The 19102-nt window shown below is 43.4% G+C and overlaps 1 protein-coding gene and 1 long non-coding RNA gene across 6 annotated transcripts in view; one reads left to right on the forward strand and one right to left on the reverse strand.

Moving 5' to 3' along the window:
* Positions 1-19102, forward strand: part of MAPRE2 (microtubule associated protein RP/EB family member 2) — a 192077-nt gene that overhangs the window by 27786 nt on the left and 145189 nt on the right. For 4 of the 5 annotated variants that reach the window (XM_053244461.1, XM_053244459.1, XM_053244457.1 and 1 more), the window contains exon 2: positions 10370-10431. The exons of the other annotated variant lie outside the window; for it this stretch is intronic. Coding sequence is in view for 1 of the 4 variants with exons in the window: in XM_053244457.1 (XP_053100432.1) it covers positions 10370-10431 (62 nt within the window). In the remaining 3 variants the exon portion in view is untranslated. The remainder of the gene's footprint in view (positions 1-10369; positions 10432-19102) is intronic. 5 annotated transcript variants of the gene reach the window in all.
* LOC128322696 (uncharacterized) overlaps positions 15172-19102 on the reverse strand; it is a 33189-nt gene continuing 29258 nt past the window's right edge. The window contains exon 3 of the long non-coding RNA XR_008305892.1: positions 15172-16205. This is a non-coding gene — a long non-coding RNA (uncharacterized LOC128322696). The remainder of the gene's footprint in view (positions 16206-19102) is intronic.

Raw genomic sequence — 19102 nt, forward strand, 5'->3', positions numbered from 1 at the left:
TCGGTGACTGAAGTGCAAGTAGAGGAGAACTCAGCTCAAACTTGACAGGACACAGCATAGGGCCCATTTGAAGGTTTATGCAAAAGTGATACGTATGACAAAAAAAACCCAGTTTTAGTCTGCACACATTGCTTCTGCTGATTTGCATTTGGCAGAGTTGTCTCAGGTTGTGAGGAGTTTGATTCAGGCCCCTTCCATTTCAAACCAATCCCTGGAGACTATATTCTGCTGTGATGCTTTTAATGGGTTCTTTGCGGACGAAATCTCTTGTATTCGGGCTGACTCGGACTCCACTGTTTTTGAAGACGCCATTAAGGTGGTGTCCAGCAATCCCTCTTGCAATATTAGATTGGATCAGTTTCAATCTGTGATGGCTGAGGACAAGGACAAGCTGCTTGGGGTAGTGCAGCATACCACTTGTTCTCTGGATCCTTGCCCGACTTGGCTGCTTCTAGCTAGCATGGAGATTGTTGGAGATGGCCTAGTTAATATCTTTAACACATTGCTGAAGGAGCGTAGGATGCCTACTTGTTTGAAAGAGGCAATAATTAGACCACTTCTTAAGAAGCCTTCCCTAGATCCCTCAGTGATGGATAGTTGTAGGCCGGTCTCCAATCTCCCATGGTTGGGCAAGGTGATTGAGAGAGTGGTGGCTAACCAGCTCCAGGCAGTTTTGGAGGAAACCAATTATCTAGACCCATTTCAAACTGGTTTTAGAGCAGACTATGGGTTTGAGACAGCCTTGGTCATTCTGATGGATGACCTTTACCAGGGAATCAACAGGGGGAGTGTGACTGTTGGTTTGGATCTCTTGGTGGTGTTCAATACCATCAGCCATGGTATCCTTCTGGATTGCCTGGGGGAGTTGGGGATAGGAGGCACTGCTTTGCAGTGGTTCCGCTCCTATCTCTCAGACAGATTCCATATAGAGAAGCTTGGTGACGATTGCTCTTTGAAATGGGAGTCCCTCAGGGCTCCATTCTGTCACCAATGCTTTTTAACATCTACATTAAACGGCTGGGTGAGGTCATCAGGAGATTTGGTGCAGGGTGTTATCAGTATGCTGATGACACCTAAATCTATTTCTCATCCTCATCAGGAAATGGCATTCACTCCCCAAATGCCTGCCTATGGAGCAATAATGGGCTGGATGAGGGATAATAGATTGAAGTTGAATCCTAACAAGATGAAGGTGCTTGTTGTGGGGGATTGGAATTTCAGGGATGAGTTCGATCTTTCTGTGCTATATGGGATTACACTCCCCCAGAAGGAAAAAGTACGCAGCTTAGGAGTGCTCTTGGATCCAGGCCTCGCCCTGGTATCTCAGGTGAAGGCTATGGCCAGGAATGCTTTCCATCAACATCGGCTGATTCAACAGCTGTGTCCATTCCTTGAAGAGAATGGTCTCAAAGCAGTGGTGCATCAGCTGGTATCCTCCAAGGTTGATTATTGACATGTGCTCTACATGGAACTGCCTTTGTACATAGTTCAGAGACTTAAGTTAGTTCAAAATACGGCAGCCAGACTGGTCTCTGGGATAACCTGGAGTAGGGATGTGCACGGTCCGGAGCAGTCCGGACCGGCACCGAAGGGGGGCCTTCCTTTTAGGGCGGGGAGGGCTTGCTTACCCCTCCCGCCTCTTTGCCCCCACCAGAGGCCGTATTTAACAGAGTAACGGGAGCACTGGAAACCAGCCGCCCCCGCCGCCCCCCCCCGCCCCGCCACGAGCAGATTAGGGGAACTACCACTGCCGCCGCTGTCGCACGCCCGCCAGCCCTCCCTCCCAGCTGCCTGCCCGCCCGCCCGAGTCCTCACCGACAGCGGCGGCAGTGGTAGTTCCCCTAATCTGCTCGCAGCGGGGCGGGGGGGGCGGTGGGGGTGGCTGGTTTCCAGCGCCCCCGTTACTTTGTTAAATATGGCCTCTGGCGGGGGCAAAGAGGCGGGAGGGGTAAGCAAGCCCTCCCGCCCTTAAAGAAATACCCCCCACCCGGACCCGGACCAGCCCGGTCCGAACCGGTCCGGCAGTCCGGAGGCCTTTAGAATGGCCTCCGGACTGGTTCGGACACACCCCTAACCTGGAGAGACCATATTATGCCTGTTTTAAAACAGTTGCACTGGCTGCCGATACATTCCCAGGCAAAATACAAAGTGCTGGTTATTACCTTTAAAGACCTGAATGGCTTGGGTTGGGTCCACTGTTCCTTCTAAGGCATGCTCATATGTGCGCGCTCACAAGTTTTTGGATGTCCACTCAGTTTATTTTAGATCCTGCTCAGTTTGATTCAGGAAGGCCCCCTTCTGAATGTACGTGTTCACACACTGCCTTGATACTGCCACCCAGAACAAAACTCATTCCGCACAGAGATGAAAAAAAGTGAGAGGGACTACTGCTTGGGTCCGGGCTACCTTAGAGAGCGCCTTCTTCTGTATGATCCCCATTGCAGGTTGAGGTCATCTAGAGAGGTCCATCTCCAGTTACTACCGGTATGTCTGATGGCAACTTGGAGTTGGGCCTTCTCTGTAGCTGCTCCTGGCCTATGGAATGCACTACCGGTAGATATCTGTAATTTAGGCTCATTGTTGTCCTTTAAGAGAGCCCTAAAACCTTACTTGTTTGGCCTGGCCTTCCAAGGTTTTTAAATTTTTAAGTATTTTAATTGGTTTTAAATGGCTCTGAATTGTTTTAAAAATTGTTTTTATATTGTTTTAAACAGTGTGTTTTTAAAACAGTGTTTTTATGTTTTATAAATTTGTTGTGCACCGCCCAGAGCTGCTGTATGGGGTGGTCTAGAAATGCAATAAATAAATAAAATATTGTTGACACTAGCAGAATGGGTAGTCTGTGCTGATGTGATCCCTTATTGACCTGTGCAGCATAGTTCAGAATTAGGTAATTCCTTTCTAAACATGGCATGTCTTGTGAAGTCTGTATCTTGCTATACAAAATCACCAATACAATGCTGAGAAGCTGACTGAAGTTGTAGTCTTATTTTTAGAAGGCTGAAGAGTTTATTCTTCTGTCCAGAGAAACATTGTGAATACTATTCTCCTGCAACTCCATCCCACAGTGAAACCATATGGAAATGATCTCATGGGAAGAGCCATGCTAATACTCTCTTTTGATCTCAAATATCAACACTTATTTTTCCATGCAATTATATCCCTCCCGTATTGTTTCTACATTCTTATGTTGCAGAGCTTTGCGGGGTGGCATAACAGGGGAGTGTCACCCATGCAATGCCTATAATACAAGACCGCCTTGTATTATAGGCATTAATAAATACTATTAATAATGGTATAAAATAATAGTGATAATATTAGGTGACTATTTAAGATGAGTGTGTTAAAATTGTTGCATGAGACTAAAGATTTTATTCTACCCACCCTGCATGATAGTTTTGTATAATCCAAAGCTCACTGGGACTTTGATTCGCGAAAATATTCCATCTCTTCTCCAAATTCTTGTTGTCTTTTGCATCAGCTTTTGGAGGTATCACCATCTTTTGTGGCTTTCCACAGGCTAGCACAAATGACTAGTTCAACACTGTTCTGAGGCCACCACTACAAGATGACTTTTAAAATGTCATCTTGTGATGACTTTCCTGGAAGCAGTTAGCATTATTCTATAAATGCAGAAATCGATATTGGAGGTGGCTTTCAACATCCTGAGAATCTTGGTTTATGCTTGTAGAGCCTATAAATGCCAAAACACTTCATTCCAGAAAGAAAACTCCCACTGTTCAGATGGGCCCTTAGGAAGGAAGCATTCATTGTTGAGGGGTGTGTGTGTGTGTAATGTTAAGGTGTCTAGTATGCTAAAACGGTGAGAATATCTTGGAATGACACAATGTGATGTGTTTTAAGGGTGGGAAAGTGAGGTGAACTGATGAACTTTAGAGAGGCTTTTCTTCAGAGATCGTGATCCTCTTTCTAATTAATCTTGGTATCTCAGCTTAGGGAAAACTGAAGTGCTCTAGCAGGATTTTCCCTGTCCATAGTACTCCGGAGCTTAATTCCCCAGATGATGCTGGATTACAACTCCCATAATCCCCAGCCATAATAGCCTTCCGTTGTGCATTCCGGGAATAATGGAAGTTGTAATCCAACAACATCTGGGGGCCCAAGGTTGGAAACCCCTGCTCTAGAGTGTCAAGATGGATTATAAAGATTATAACTATCTCTGAGGAAGTTCATAGGCTCACCTCAGTTCTTCATCATTAAAGCCCATCACATTGTGTCCTATTGCAACTAATTAAAGAGTATTATAGGCAAGCAAGATAAAAAGATGTGTAGCAATTGTAAGGTCCAGGCTCACAGACACCTAAGAACAGATTGCAACTGCAAGCAGCAGCTGGGAAAGAGTTATGATGCTCAGGAGGTGACGTGGGAACTTACTTCTGCCAGTTTTCAGAGCAATGGGGCTGACCTGATCCCAGGGTGCTGAAGGGGAACAAAAAGCAGACATATGCAGCCTTTCCAGACACAGCATTTGAATTACCTTCATGCAGAATGTGTGGTTGTCTCTTCTTTCCTTCCTAAATAGCAGAATATACACAGGCTGGGGATGAATGCAACATGCTGGTACATAAAGCAATATGATATGGGGCTATGGGGTGGAGACCGCCTTGGTCAGCCTGATGGATGATCTTCTATTGGGAATTGACAGAGGGAGTGTGACTCTGTTGGTCCTTTTGGATCTCTTGGCGGCTTTCAATACAATTGACCATAGTATCCTTCTGGAGTGCCTGAAGGGTTTGGGGAGGCACTGCTTTGTAGTGTTTCCGCTCCTACCTCACGGGCAGATTCCAGATGGTGTCTCTTGGAGACTGTTGTTCTTCCAAATCCTGTGGTGTCCCTCAGGGCTCCGTATTGTCTCCAAAGTTGATTAACATCTACATGAAAGCACTGGGAGAGGTCATCAGGAGATTTGGTGCAGGGTGTCATCAGTATGCTGATGACACCCAAATCTATTTCTCTATGTCAACATCATCAGGAGAAGGCATAACCTCCCTAAATGCCTGGCTGGATGAGGGATAACAAACTGAGGTTGAATCCAGGTAAGACGGAGGTACTTATTGTGCGGGGTCAGAACTTGGGAGACGATTTTGATCTGGATGGGGTCACACACCTTAGAAGGAACAGGTACGCAGTCTGGGGGTACTTCTGGATCTGAACCTCTCCCTGGTGTGCCAGGTTGAGGTGTGGCCAGAGGTGCTTTTTATCAGCTTCGGCTGATACACCAGCTGCGTCCGTTTCTTGAGATGAACGACCTCAGAACAGTGGTACGTATGCTGGTAACCTCTAGGTTGGATTACTGCAATGCGCTCTTTGTGGGGCTGCCGCATAGTATGTAGTCCAGAAACTACAGTTGGTTCAGAATGCGGCAGCCAGGTTGGTCTCTGGGTCATCTAGGAGGGACCATATTACTCTTGTGTTGAAAGAACTACAGTGGCTGCTGATACATTTCTGGACAAAATACAAGGTGCTGGTTATAACCTATTAAGCCCTAAACAGCTTAGTCCCTGGGTATTGTCTTCACCATGAGCCCCACCACCTGTTAAGATAATCTGGAGAGCTTCTTCTGCGGTTGCCGCCAACTTGTTTGGTGGCTACTTGGGGACGGGCCTTCTCTATTGCTTCTCCTCCTGGAATTTGGAATGCGCTCTCTATTGTAATAAGTCTCCCCATCTCTGGCAACTTTTAGAAAGGCACTGAAGACACATTTATTCACCTAGGCTTTTAATTAGATTTATAGTTTTAAATGTTTAATGATGGTTTTAAATAATTTTAATGTTTAAATGATTTTAATTGTGTAATTTAGTTTTGATTTTAATTGTTTTGTTTTTGTTTTGATGCAAATTGCCCTGAGCCATTTTTGGAAGGGTGGTATATAAATCAAACAAATAAATAAATAAATAAATAAATAAATAAATAAATAGCATATCAAGAAGTCAATTAGTGATGACTCATAAAATTGTGTGAATTCATCCTTGGGTAAATATTCATTTTAGGCATATTCTGCACAATGGGACTCCATAGCTTAAACTTCTCCTACACTACTTCAAAGCTATGTAGAAACTGGCTGCATTTTGATATTTGCCATTTTGCAGGCAGGATTCATGTTTGTGATCTATTTCCTCTTTTATTTCCATGCTCAAAGAAATAAGATTAGAAGTTCTCAGTGCTGGTCTGGGCAATCCGTAGTTTGCCAGCAAACCAGGATCTCACACTGTACTTTGATTCTGCTTTGTGCAAATATCCAAATGCACTTATTGTTCATAATGGTGCTTTCTAAAGGCTCTTCTAGACAGCAATAAAAGTGCTTTGGAAAGAGCTTGCAAGTAAGTTGAAGGCAAGAACTTATTCAGCATCTGCACACTTTCTCAGACTTTCCCAGTGGGATCTTGGTCATAGGGCCAGCAGGGACCGCTTCTCAATACTACTTTTCTGATGAATAGGGAAAAAGGTGTGTTAATCAGAAAGCAAGAGTGACTGGCAGGTGCCACTATGGAAATCATATGAGGTCTCTGCTGACCATGTGACCTGTGCACGAGAGCCCCGTGGAAAAACCAATGGAAATCTGAAAGAGTGTGTGGATGCTGACTAAGCACCTTCAACTTACTCACAAATTGCTTTTTATTGCCATCTGGAAGAGCTGTAAGTAACAAACAGAGCTGATTTCGAGGCAACAAGTGCCAAAGCTCATTTGAGAGGTACAATTTTGTGAACTAATTTGGTAAATTGAGGCATATGGAGTACTCTGCCTCATATTGTGTGCATCAGTTTATGAATGTAATCTTTTAAATCTAGCACTCCATATACTCAGGAAGCTTAAATTTACACTTTGTCATATGTGTAAGAGTTGGAAAAAGAACACTGGCAAGGTCTCAATACTTGGGTAAAAGTTTCAGGGGGAAATAACAGCTTATGCTAAGAAGAAGTCAAAGTATGTGTGAAGCAAATGAGAACTGTAAGAACAGGCAAATAGGTGAAGGGTGTTTGAAGCTCTCTTGATGAGCTTCCAAATGTTGCCATTCAAGAAGAAAAGTGTGGTTTCACTAGGAGTCTGAAAGTTCTCAGTTACCCAAGAGGCAAGCTGTTTGCAGGACGCAAGTGGAGCAAGTATGTACCTGGTCATAGCAATGAGAAGAGGGCTGTGGGCTAAGTACTCTACTCTAAATAACTTGTAGACACTGGTCCAAGGCTGGATACTTCAGTGGTTTACAAACAGGTGGTGCTGCTGCATTTGTACTGATGCTAACAGGAGGGCAAGTTGTCTTTTTACTGATGCCTGCGGCATTCCAATGCATAGGTATGCTTCTCTCATGTACACAAACCCTGAAAGCTACATGGCACTCGTACATAGGCGCTTTGCCAATTCCGCCCACCTGAAAGTGTTTGGGGCATAAGGAAATGGGTGGCTGTGCACAACTGGCACAGTCCATAGAGAACAATGTCAGCATATGAATCCTTGCACAGCATTATATTGTACTTTTACAATCACAAGTGTGTGGTCGATTTTTAAAATTTGTTGTATTGTGCACTGCTGTTCTGCTTTGTTTGATCTTTGGCCACCACTATATTTTGTCATCTTATAACCACCATTGTTATTAGCAAATTCCCACCCATCTTTTTGGGAAACTCTGGCTTCCTATAGAAGCTAAGGAAGCAGAGCATTGACAAGCATCTGGTATCAGGAGAGAAAACCTGGCCTCTAGTTGAATCGATGTCATGCCAATACTGATCCAATGCAAAAGATACCTAGCAAAATTTGATGCGCACGCATGCCCTGAATTCTGTACCTGCTTAATGAAGCCAGAGTTCTAACAAAGCAGAAGAGTGTTTAATTTTAAAGAGCCCCCTGAGAAACAGGGGAAACAAACACCCCAGAATGCAGTCATGACCAAGTTCTAATCAGTGAAGCTTCAGCACAATAACACCCTGATACCTGGAAGTGTCCCTTTATCTCTTTTAAGTATTAAAGTTTTTCCATCTCTGGAACTTTAAACCCTTTGGGGGCTTTGTCCTGACCCTAGATACAAGCATGTGGCTCTGGACTTTGCCAGTTGTGTGTGCTTGTGTTGAGGGGCTTCGTTGGTGCACACTGCTTGCCATTGCCCAAGAGTCTACCTGGCCCAGCAGCACCTGCTTCTGTGCCTACCCTTTTCCCTAAACCTAATCACTGAACTATTTCCTGTGTCCACACTGTGGTCCATTTGTTGTTCATGCTTGCAAATTCGGTTTTGAGCACAATTTTCCCCAAACTAGTCCAAAAACAGGGTGTGTGTGTGTCCATTTCTTATTTTGCACATTTTTATATCACCCAATATATGTATCTCTGGGTTTGCAAATGTACAAATTTAAGCGCACAAAACATTGAATCAATTAGTTTTAAAATAACTATCCATAAAATTTAAAACTTATTAACTAAAAGCCTGATTAAACAGATATGTCTTCAGGTGTTTCTTAAAAGCAGCCAGAGATGGGAAGGCTCTGGTTTTATTTGAGAGCACATTCCAAAGTCCATGTGAAGCATGCAGTACGCGAGGGAGGGAGGTAAGGGAACCTGTTCTATTTTGTGTGGTGTTTGTTTGACCCAGTGGGGATCCTGTAGAGAGAATGTGGGTGGAGTCAGAAGGGAAAAGGGAGGGAAAGAAGATGAAAATTTAGTTGTTGTTAAATAAATCTTTAGATAAGTCTTCCTTACGTTTTCTTTGTATGAGGGAAGCAGCTATAAAACATAACCCCTTGGCTGGTTGGAGGGGAGAGTCCATTTTGTTTGTTTCTTTATTACATGTATATATACCGCCCACTCCTAACATTTCTTGGTGGGTCACAACAATGCTGTTCATAACATTTGAGCAGGTGAAAAGTGCATTTCCCTTACCATTAAGTAATCCCACACAGTTCCTGCATATCTCAGATTAGTTGCATGGCTTTAAGGCACACTGAAGCCCCAAAGCTTCTTGCATTACAAATTAAACACTACACAATGTCCTCTAGTTAGTACAAGAGGCACATGTTTGAAGTGTCATCTGAATTTTACAAAGAGATATGACTATCAAGTTTTGTATGATGTAAGTTCCTGCCTATTTTAAGCATGCCAAGTCAGTCAATAAGTTGTTTATGTAGGCTTCTCAATAACTGTCACTTGTTTCGGCTGTCTGTGTGCCTCTCTTGCTTAATAGCCACTGAGGAAAATGCTGAGCTGAGCTTTGTTAATATGACTTGAGTTTTTGTAGCTGTGTAAAAACATCCTTCACATGGCACTTAAGATATTTGATTGCATTCTGGCCTTCAGCTGGGGTCTATATCTGTAGATAAACCCACATGTAGCTAATACTGCAAATAAGTGGCCGTTGCCATTTGGGGCCAGTAACTGTCATCACTTGTGCATAACTGTATACAGAAATCTTCCCCTCTATTTCAGTGGGGCTTGTGAAACCAATTTAAATTGCTCCTTTTTAGGGCTGTAGCATCATTTTGCAACTAGCTACTTATTTGGGCTAGTGAGACACAGAACTCCGGCATGTAGATTGTACAAGCTTTGGACTTGCTTGCTCTCCCTCACCACATGCATAATCCTTAACTTGAACCAGGGCCTATGTGTACAGGCACTGCTCTTGTGACATGATCATAGGGATCCGGGGAGTGGGATCTATTCATGTAGGCCCCTGTTAACATTAAATAATGGGAGTACAGTGGAAGGGTTATGAGATCAATGCTGATTTCTCTGTCTGCTCCCCAACCAATGTGTTTCCTAAGTGTGTGTGTGTGTGTGTGTGTGTGTACGTACTTGTGGCAGCAACTAGTGTCCATTCTGGAAAAGAGAATAAAAATATTTTTAAAACATTTTGGCTCAGGGTGAAACATCCATGGGAAGGGTAACTTTCTTTTCGGTCCTAAGAAACATGGCTTTGTACCACATGATGTAACATTCAGTCAGATATCTTGATATGCCCTATGGGTATTTACATGTAACTATTTATATAAGCTATATAGTGTAAGAATTGCACCATGTCCTATTCCCAGGGCTTGATGGGGCCTGCTCATTAGGATGGAGACACAAGACACAGTCTGAATTCCCAGTTACCTTACTCAGATTTCAGGCACTCTGACTGTAATCTTGTTGATCTTGTTTTTGACACCAAACATTTAGTGTAATATAGGAGATGTTGGCAAGCTGGTGAATCTGTTTTAATAGTGTTAAAATTGGGTACTGTAATAAGGGATACTTCTTTGTCATTTTTTTTTAAAGAACTAAAATAATAGCTGAAGGACTATATAAAGAATGAAGAACACACATTACTATGTTGTGTCTTTCTGTTTGGTTTTTTTGTTGAGCTAAATGTTGTATTTTCTCTTCTAGTGCCAAATTGCTGCAAGAAATAGTTGGTTCCAGCAATCGGGGAAAGTGTGTGGATGCACAAAGTAAGTTATGTATCTGTGTTGCATTACTAAGGTATGATATTTAGGAAGCTGTGTTTAAAATGTGGAAAGTAACTTTTCCACTCCAATACAGAAGAAAATGTAAGAAATGTAAATAGGAACTAAGGCAATATTTGTCATGACTTTTATACATTCATGGTGTTCCTCTGCAAGAACATCATGCTTAACAAGATATAGGTGTTATCTTCTTAAGTGTTGACTTGGTATTAACCCTTTTGATGAATTAATATACACATCAAATCAAACCTCTTTATTTTGGTCAGCGACCAGCATGGGATTAAAACAAATGTAGAAGAGAAGATAATCAAACTTCTACTACAAACAATAAAACCAAATAAATTTTAAAAAGTCATCCTGAACATAGATCAAGGTACTGAAAGCAATACTAAAAATACATAACTAAGAATAAAAGAAGACAGCAGTATTTCATACTTATGAGACTATTACACACAAATCAAAACTCTTCCCGACTCCTGAGAGGGGTTAAACAATTCAGGAGCTTGGGAAAATTTTGTTGTTAAATTTACTGATGATATAAAAGTGATTCCAATACATGCGTGCCTACCTGCAGTTAGCCACACTGTAGCTACAAAAGTTGTTCTGGCCTTAACATCACCTATTTTCCTGTTAATAAGCTCTTACGCACACGGAGGGCTGCAATACAAAATTTAGCAACCTATCTGGTGGTATTGGAATTACTTCCTTCCAACAGACTGCCAATCATCTGAGGAGAATCAAGACCTGGGCATTTAGCCATCAATGGGTAAATGAGATCTTGACGCAGGTCTCTATAGAACAAACATTCCAATAGCACATGGGTGACTGTTTCCACTTGAACCTCCCCACATGGGCAGAGCCTCTCCCCATAGAAAGTCCCTCTATATCTGCCCTCTAAGAGGGCTGAAGGTAGGGTATTGCATCTTGCCAGGGTAAAAACTCTTCTAAGTGGGGGCACCTCCAAGATAGGATGCTGGGGCCAAACTATACCTGACTGATTCCTGGCTCTGAAAGTCAGGTGCCCTCGCTATATCCGTTTGTCTCTCAGTATTCTCTATTCTCTGTTTAATGTGCTGACTAGCTATCTCCAAACTTTACGTAAGCAAGCCAGACTGGTCGAGGCCCAAGGCGGTCATCTTTTGGTTCAGAGCACACTTCCAGGTCGACTGATAGGAATCCTATAATACTAAGGGGCTCAGCCCTGTGTCCGAGGAAAAAACCCTCAGCCAATTAAACAGCGCCATTTGCCAGCATCTGGCCTCATCTCTAATGAGACCTGCCTCCAATCTGAGCCTCGCATTAGAGGTGCACTTGGGTATCTGAAATATTGCTCTTAAGAATTTAGACTGCACCACTTCTAGTGGGGAAAGATCTGAGTAAAGACCCAGAGTGGCTGCGTCCTCCACATACAGCAACACCGGGATACTTCTTCCAGCTAGCTTGGGAGGATGGAAATCACTGCTATCAAGATGGGTCACCATATCGTTGACAAATTAAACAGCAAGGGTGTCAGCATACATCTTTGTTGGACCCCCTTTCCAATTGGAATAGCTCTGGTTAATCCTCCCTGTGGATTGCACCTAACCTTCATGGTTGGCGATACGTGTAAGGCTCTAATTAGAGCTAAGAGTCGCTGATCAATGGAGGAGGCTCTCAATTTATCCCAGAGCTTATTGCGTGGGATTGAGTCAAAGGCAAACCTAAGATCTACAAAGGCAACATGTAAGGATTGAGCATATTTCTGTGCTAGATGATGAGGAACAAAACAATGGTCAACAGTAGAACTCCCTTCTCTGAACCCCGCTTGCTCTTCTGCAAGAATTTTATCCTGTTCTATCCAGTCCTTCAACTTCCAATAAAGGTGTTTAGTGTAAAGTTTGCTAACTGTACTCAGAAGACTGATCGGCCTATAATTGCCTGGCTCACTTCTGTACCCCTTCTTATAGATAGGTACAATGATGGACCAATCCCTGTCTTTCAGTATGCACCCTGATCTATCAATGGCAGTAAACAACGAAGCAAGCACTGGTGCCCACCAGTCCACATTGGACAAAACCAACTCCGGTGGGACCAGGTCAGCGCCGAGAGCCTTGCCCGGCTTCAGTTGGTGTATTAGGTCAGAGACTTCTGCTGTGATAATGGGTGACCAGTCAGATAATGGCTCCTCATTGAATGTAAAGGAGCTTGGCGAAGTCCCTTCCTCCCAGTACAACTTTCGAAAGTGCCTCTCCCAAAGCTCCGGATGGATGTGGGCATTGGATGTCAGATGTCTTCTAAGCGGGATCCCTGCTACAGTTCTCCAGAAAAGGGACTGTTGTCTTGATCAGATTGAATACAATAACAAATCCCAAGAAGATTTCATATAGACCCGCTTTTTCTGTCTAATCAACTGTTTATATTGCTTTTTCTGTAACATTAGTTCTTGGACTGATGTTGAAGTGGGATCTACCTTATAAGCTTGGAATCTGTCCAGAAGAAGACATCTACACTTCACACAATCTTGGTCAAACCATAGTTCAGAAGGTCTGCACTGTCTATTAGAGGATTCACGCTGCTTATATGTAAGATGTTTTTGTAATTCCAAAGTAATGGAGTTATAGATTTGTTAGAGTTGAACCGGGTCCGATAAATCAAGCATCTCTTGGCTCAGCTTCTGTAGGTGATGTGACTGAAGAGTGGAGATTTTATCAGCTAAACTCTGGGACCATCTGGCATGACAACAGTTATCTTCTGTCTTCATAGAAGGCACTGACTCATACTGTTTAGGACCCAACGGGCTTTGCAGCAGCAGAGTAACTAGGTGGTAGTCAGTTTCCACTTGTGGGACCACCTCTAGTCTCGAGGAGCACTGGGCCAGGCGCCTCATAATAATAAAATAGTCAATGGTGCTCGCTCTCCTCCCCACCCAAAATGTCAACTCTGCCGGATGGTCATTATCCACTGAGCCATTTAGAACAAATAAATCTAAGCCATAGGTCATTTGGGCCAAATAATACCCACCCAAGTTTGAGATGTTGTCCTTAGAGAGGCGCATGTACAGAAGCACATACTCTTCCCAAATAGGGGGACTTCTCTTATATTGGGCATAAAGATTTCATCACTGGGGCCCATTCTTGTGTTAGTCGCCTCCCAGAATTATACTTGCATCGGGAAATTCCTCTGTGAGGGCAACAATGTACCCTTCCAGCTTCCCCCAAATTTCCTTCTGGGCCCTGCGTTTCGGGGGGAGATATATGTTGACTATCAGCACTGCAGTCTGATTATGAGCAACTTCCACAGTCAGTGCTATGTTACCCAAAGAAGAGACCCATTTTGATGATGCCCATAACTTAGTTGAGATAAAAGTCCTAAGGCCCCCACTGGGTCTGCCCTTTTGCTTACTCTTAACGGTCTGTAGGGAAAATACACAAAATCCATTAAGTACCAGTTCAGAGAGCACCCAAGTTTTATTGCATCAGTATGATGTCAAATCTGTCCAAAAGGCTCAAACATAAGGGGTCCTTGGATCTAGCTTCCCATCCCCCCGCATTCCATGACACTAAGCAAGCCCATGCTGATCTGCCTCCCTTCAATGGCTGAATGGAGCCACTCCATCCCTGAGAGTTTCCTGGGCCAATCATAACATTTATTGGGTTAGAATCTATGTGAGAAGCTAGAGTTTGCGATGGAACAGTAGGAGCTTTCGGGTTCATTGTAGCGACTTGGGTTTCAGAGGTACTGCTTTTAGTTGGAAAATCTGTAGTTTTAAAACAATCTTGGCCTGACTTCAGAAGTGGCATAGCAACTGTGAAGTGGGGGTCAGCCAACAAATTAAACCACCGATCTTTCTTAGGGGGAGTTTCTGGCTGGTTAAATACCTCCTCAAGGTGTACCAAAAGTGGGAGGTCTGTCTTAATTAATTCCAGCTTGTGTTGCAAGTCAGCCTCCTTCTGGCCCTGTGAGGGAGGCATATGATCATTAGTTATGACTGGTGAGGAAGAAAAAAAAGTTTGCCTTATTATCTGTCAGCTCCTCAGACTGCCTCTGGATAGGCTGGTTACTTATATCAGCCGGATCTTCTATCAAAGAAGAGATGCTAATTACTGAAGGGTTCAGCTCATCAATTGTAATGTTAATCCCCTCTGTAAACTGCATGAAGAGGGAGTTAACTGAGTGAGATTCCATGGGCAAAAATAATTCAGACACATTAGGTTTACAGTGCCCTTGTTCACCCGGCTGCTCTGATATTTTCCTGGGAGGTTTTAAAATTAAAGGCTCCAAGATAGGGACGTGCACGAACCGGTCCAGAGGCCATGTTGGAGGCCTCCGGACCGGTTTGGAGCTGGACCGGTCCGGTGGTCCGGCACCGAGGGGGGGTTCTACCATTAAAGGCATGGGGGTAGAACTTACCCCTCCGGCGCTGTAGTATAAAATGAAGTTTTTGGGGCGGCAGCATTGCTCGCTGCCGCCCCTGCCCCCATCATCACCTGGAACGCTCCATAATAGCAACACGCATGCATGCGACAGGCGTGCGCGCTGCCATGCGCGCATGCGTGTTGCTATTACGGAGCGTTCCAGGCGACGACGGGGACAGGGGCAGCAGCGAGCAACGCTGCCGCCCCAAAAACTTTGTTTTAAACTACAGCGCCAGAGGGGGAAGAGCGGCGGGAGGGGTAAGTTCTACCCCCCCACCCTTAAAGGTAGACCCCCCCCCTCGGTGCCGGTCCAGACCATGCACATCCCTACTCCAAGATGGTGTTGGCAAAACAGCGATTAGGGAATATCTCAAAACCTTCAATCAAGGATTTTCTTTGGAAAATCCTATTCGGGATCCAGGAAGAATAAAAATCCAACATAAATCTACTTTGGAAATGGTTAGATGGTAGCCTCTCAAATCGTTTGAAGTCTACATCTCTCAGACTACAATCCAAGAGCTGACTTAGCGGGTATCTAATGGCATAGAAATTGTACACTTCTTGTAGTTTACCCTACAAGAAAAATACTACAAAAGAAATATGGTGTGGTTATAATATTCGATTAACTGTGCTTCTTCCTCCTGGAATCACATGGGAGTTGTGGTAGGTCTGATAAGTGCCACAGCCACAGCCACGCTGCTTCTCCCCACTGTTATCATTATCAGTCCTCCCCCTCTTGATCTGCCCTTTAGACAGATCATGCAGAAGAGTCTTAACAATGTCCAATTTCCTCTCTAGTAATGAGAGTCTATCAAACACAGCTTTAAGCGTTTCAGCTACCAGCCGACAAGATGAAAGGTCTGTAGTCTGCTGAGGCTTTTTGGTTATCTTAGTTTTTGGGGCTGATAGTTTACCCATCCCCTCATTGTTGTTAGAGTTCTGCGAGTTTGGGGAAGTTGCTTGATCTCCATTCCCTCCCTCTAGCACTAGATGTAGGCTGCTCTGTTGAAAGTTAGTAAGCCGTTCCCTAAGCATAACAGCTTTTGGGAGGCTCCATTTCTCTCCATGGTATGCCTAAGCTGTATAAGGTCTTGCTCTGGTGCACCTGGGATTTGCATCTGACTCTGCACCAGCAAGTTAGTAGATAGAGAGCCTGAATCCAAAGAACTCACAGTATCCAAAGTTGGCAAGTAATGACAAATCGAAGCTTGCTTTGATACTTGCTTTGCACGCTTATTGGGCTCTGTGGTTGAATTACACGAGCTGTTTCTTCTACCACTCACTACTACTACTACTCACCTGAGAAGAGCTGTTTTGTCCAAAGGTGCTATAATCCATGTCACCTTGTGATTCCAGATCTGTTACCTTTTACAATAGCAAATAATAGGTTGCAAACAAATGGTTAATTTGATGACAAGGATATCATCTAATGTCTGTTACTTAAACTGGACACATATGCTCCCCTCATTGTTATTCCTACTTTGCAGGTAAAGTCTGGATTGGATAAACAGTTGTAACTCTTATGAAACTTTTTTTTTTTTTAAAGTATCAATAAAGGTGAGAAGAGAACCTCTCTATCTGGGGATTTCTGTCATCCATTTTTATCTAATGCTGCTAAAACCAACAAAGAAAATCCTCATGAATATCCCTATTCCATTTCCCCCCGTAACTTGTATCTTTTTCAGATGCAATAGTACCTTTTCTCAAGTATTGGCAGGTGAGAGGTCTGCCAATACTGTACACCTTGCAAAAGCTACTCAAAGCAGCACTGAAATTAATGAAACAAGTTAATAATGAATAAGATAAACCTATTAATTTAAGTGAGACTTATTTATTTAGAATATATATACCACTTCTCAATGGGGGGAGGGGAGATCTCAAGATGGTTTATATTGCAAAAGGAATGAGAAAAAGAACTAAAAAAAATTGTTCCCTGTCCCCAAACAGGCTCCTAGATCTAGTTTGTTTGTTTGTTTAAGTGGGGGGGGGGGAGGACAAGGGATATCCTGGCAACAACCCATAGGCGTAACTATAGGGGGGCGGGGGGGGCACGTGCCCCGGGCGCCACTTGGCAGGGGGCGCCAAAAAGTGCCCCTGCCGATTTGCCGGAAATTTTATTTTTTATTTTTTTATTTTTGCAGAGCAGCCCCCCTCCCCCGGTCCCGGCGCGCGCCCCCCCCCATTGGCATTGCTCATCCAGCACTGGGCGCCGTGGCGTCTTCGTAGTCCAAGTCTCTGACTCTCACTCCCTGGCACGCCCCGCCGCCCCGCCACCAGTCACACATGCGTCGAGAGGAGGACACGCACCAGAGCAAACTTCCTGAACAACTCCCTCTTCTGAACAACTTCCTGAACGCCCGAACCAATTCCCCTTTTTGCTCATTCAAGTCCTTCCTCCCCTATAATCTAACCACGTTTTAACTGAAAAGGTTCAGGGAGGGGGAGATGGGGGGATGTGGAACCTTGGGTTCCACATCCCCCCATCTCTCCCTTCCTGGACTTTTTCACTATGTAATGCAAGCTAATTTAATTATATGTCATCATCAAAATGGATTAGCTGTTTCAGCCCATCAGGAAAGTCTAAACCTCCACCGATTTAATTAACCAGACTGAAAATCAGATGAACAGAGAATGTTTTAATGAAAGGTGGTATATAAATTTAACAATAAGTAAAACTATCATTAGGAGCAATTAGTGATTACTTAAACATTGGTGCTGCCAAGCAATTTGTAAATAAAACTAGAAGCCCTTTGAAAATAAGCTGGAATTAATTGTAGGTTGAGCAGGGGGTGAAAGTATATACTTCTAAACATTTATTGTTAAATTTATATACCACCTTTCATTAAAAACAACCCCAAAGTGGTTTGGTTTTAGTCATGGATTTTAATTTTAATTGCTCTTTTTGTCAATGTGATGAAGATTAGTTAAATCTGAGTGGTCTTAGGCAACCAATGTTGCCTCTGAAATGCCATTTCATTTTTTATTGTCATAAATACTCTCCAACCAATTTAAATAGCAAAGGTGTATATTATCGCTTTATTCAATTGCAGGGAATCTCAAAAAAGCAGGATTTGCAACTAAGGCAGTGCATATCTTCTCTAAGATGGCCCTTTTATAGTTTTTCTAACTTTGAAATCGTAACATAAAACAAAGCATAAATGCATAAATGCTTCCCCCTCCATTTGAAACCTTTTCTGGTGTAAATAGTGCGCGGTTTTGGAAAAGGGGAGTCTTTCTTTAACAGCGGGAGAATAAGGAGTCTTTAGCACTATCACCCTAGTCCCTCGAATTACTTTGGAGTCCTTGGTTTTCGTTTTGTTAAAATACAGTCACTCACAAGGGAAAGTCAGGAACAGAACCAGGGCGTGAGGGAGGGGCATCATAATCATAATAATCATCATTGCATCATAATTCTGATGTTTGAGATACAAGCCAACTTCACAGGGTTGTTGTGAGGAAAAACCTAAGTATGTAGTGCATTTTGAAATTTTTGGTAATTTTTGTAATTTTTTAATTTTTAAAATAAATTTTTCTGAAACATGTGTGTCAGTCAGACGTATGTGGGGGGGCGGTGGGGGGGGCGTGGCGGGGGGGCGCAATTTCAGTGCTTGGCCCGGGCGCCATTTTCCCTAGTTACGCCTCTGCAACAACCACTCGAAGGGATACTCTGCTGAGTTGAACAGGCACAGTTGATATCCCCTTGCTAAATATAAAAGAGCCACGCTTTAAAAGGTACCTCTGCCCAGGGAGCTTTCTTTGGATACAACCCATAGAAACTATTATCTGTTCTTTCTGGGAATTTATAATCTCTATTCTCCATGTTTTCCCCTTTTATGAAATTTGAGGTCTTCAAAGCTAGCATATATGACAGCAAAACAATAGCATTCAGCAGTGTATCCACAAGGTGGCAATATTTGGAAAGCCTTTTGAAAATATAAGCATGAAACAATGAGATGTTCTTGCAGAAGACACCTATTTAATCATGCTCCATTAAAAAAGTCCTTTTTGTGGCATGGATTTTAAATGCAAGATAAACTCATATTGAAAGAACTATAGCATGCAATATAGCTTTTTAAAATATATGCGTGTGTAAATCTGTCTTGGGGTTACTCTGCATGTGCGGAGGCCAGGTGAGTGCCATAGGCAAGGCCTCCACCGCACGGGATGCCAGGCAGGGTGCCTCTGCTCCCGGTATCTTCCAGGTGCTGGTGGTATCACCTGTAACAACTTTTAAAGGTACTTCTCACCCCAACCACACTGTC

The sequence above is a fragment of the Hemicordylus capensis genome, chromosome 4 (genome assembly GCF_027244095.1).
Source record: "Hemicordylus capensis ecotype Gifberg chromosome 4, rHemCap1.1.pri, whole genome shotgun sequence".
Taxonomy (NCBI): Eukaryota; Metazoa; Chordata; class Lepidosauria; order Squamata; family Cordylidae; genus Hemicordylus; species Hemicordylus capensis.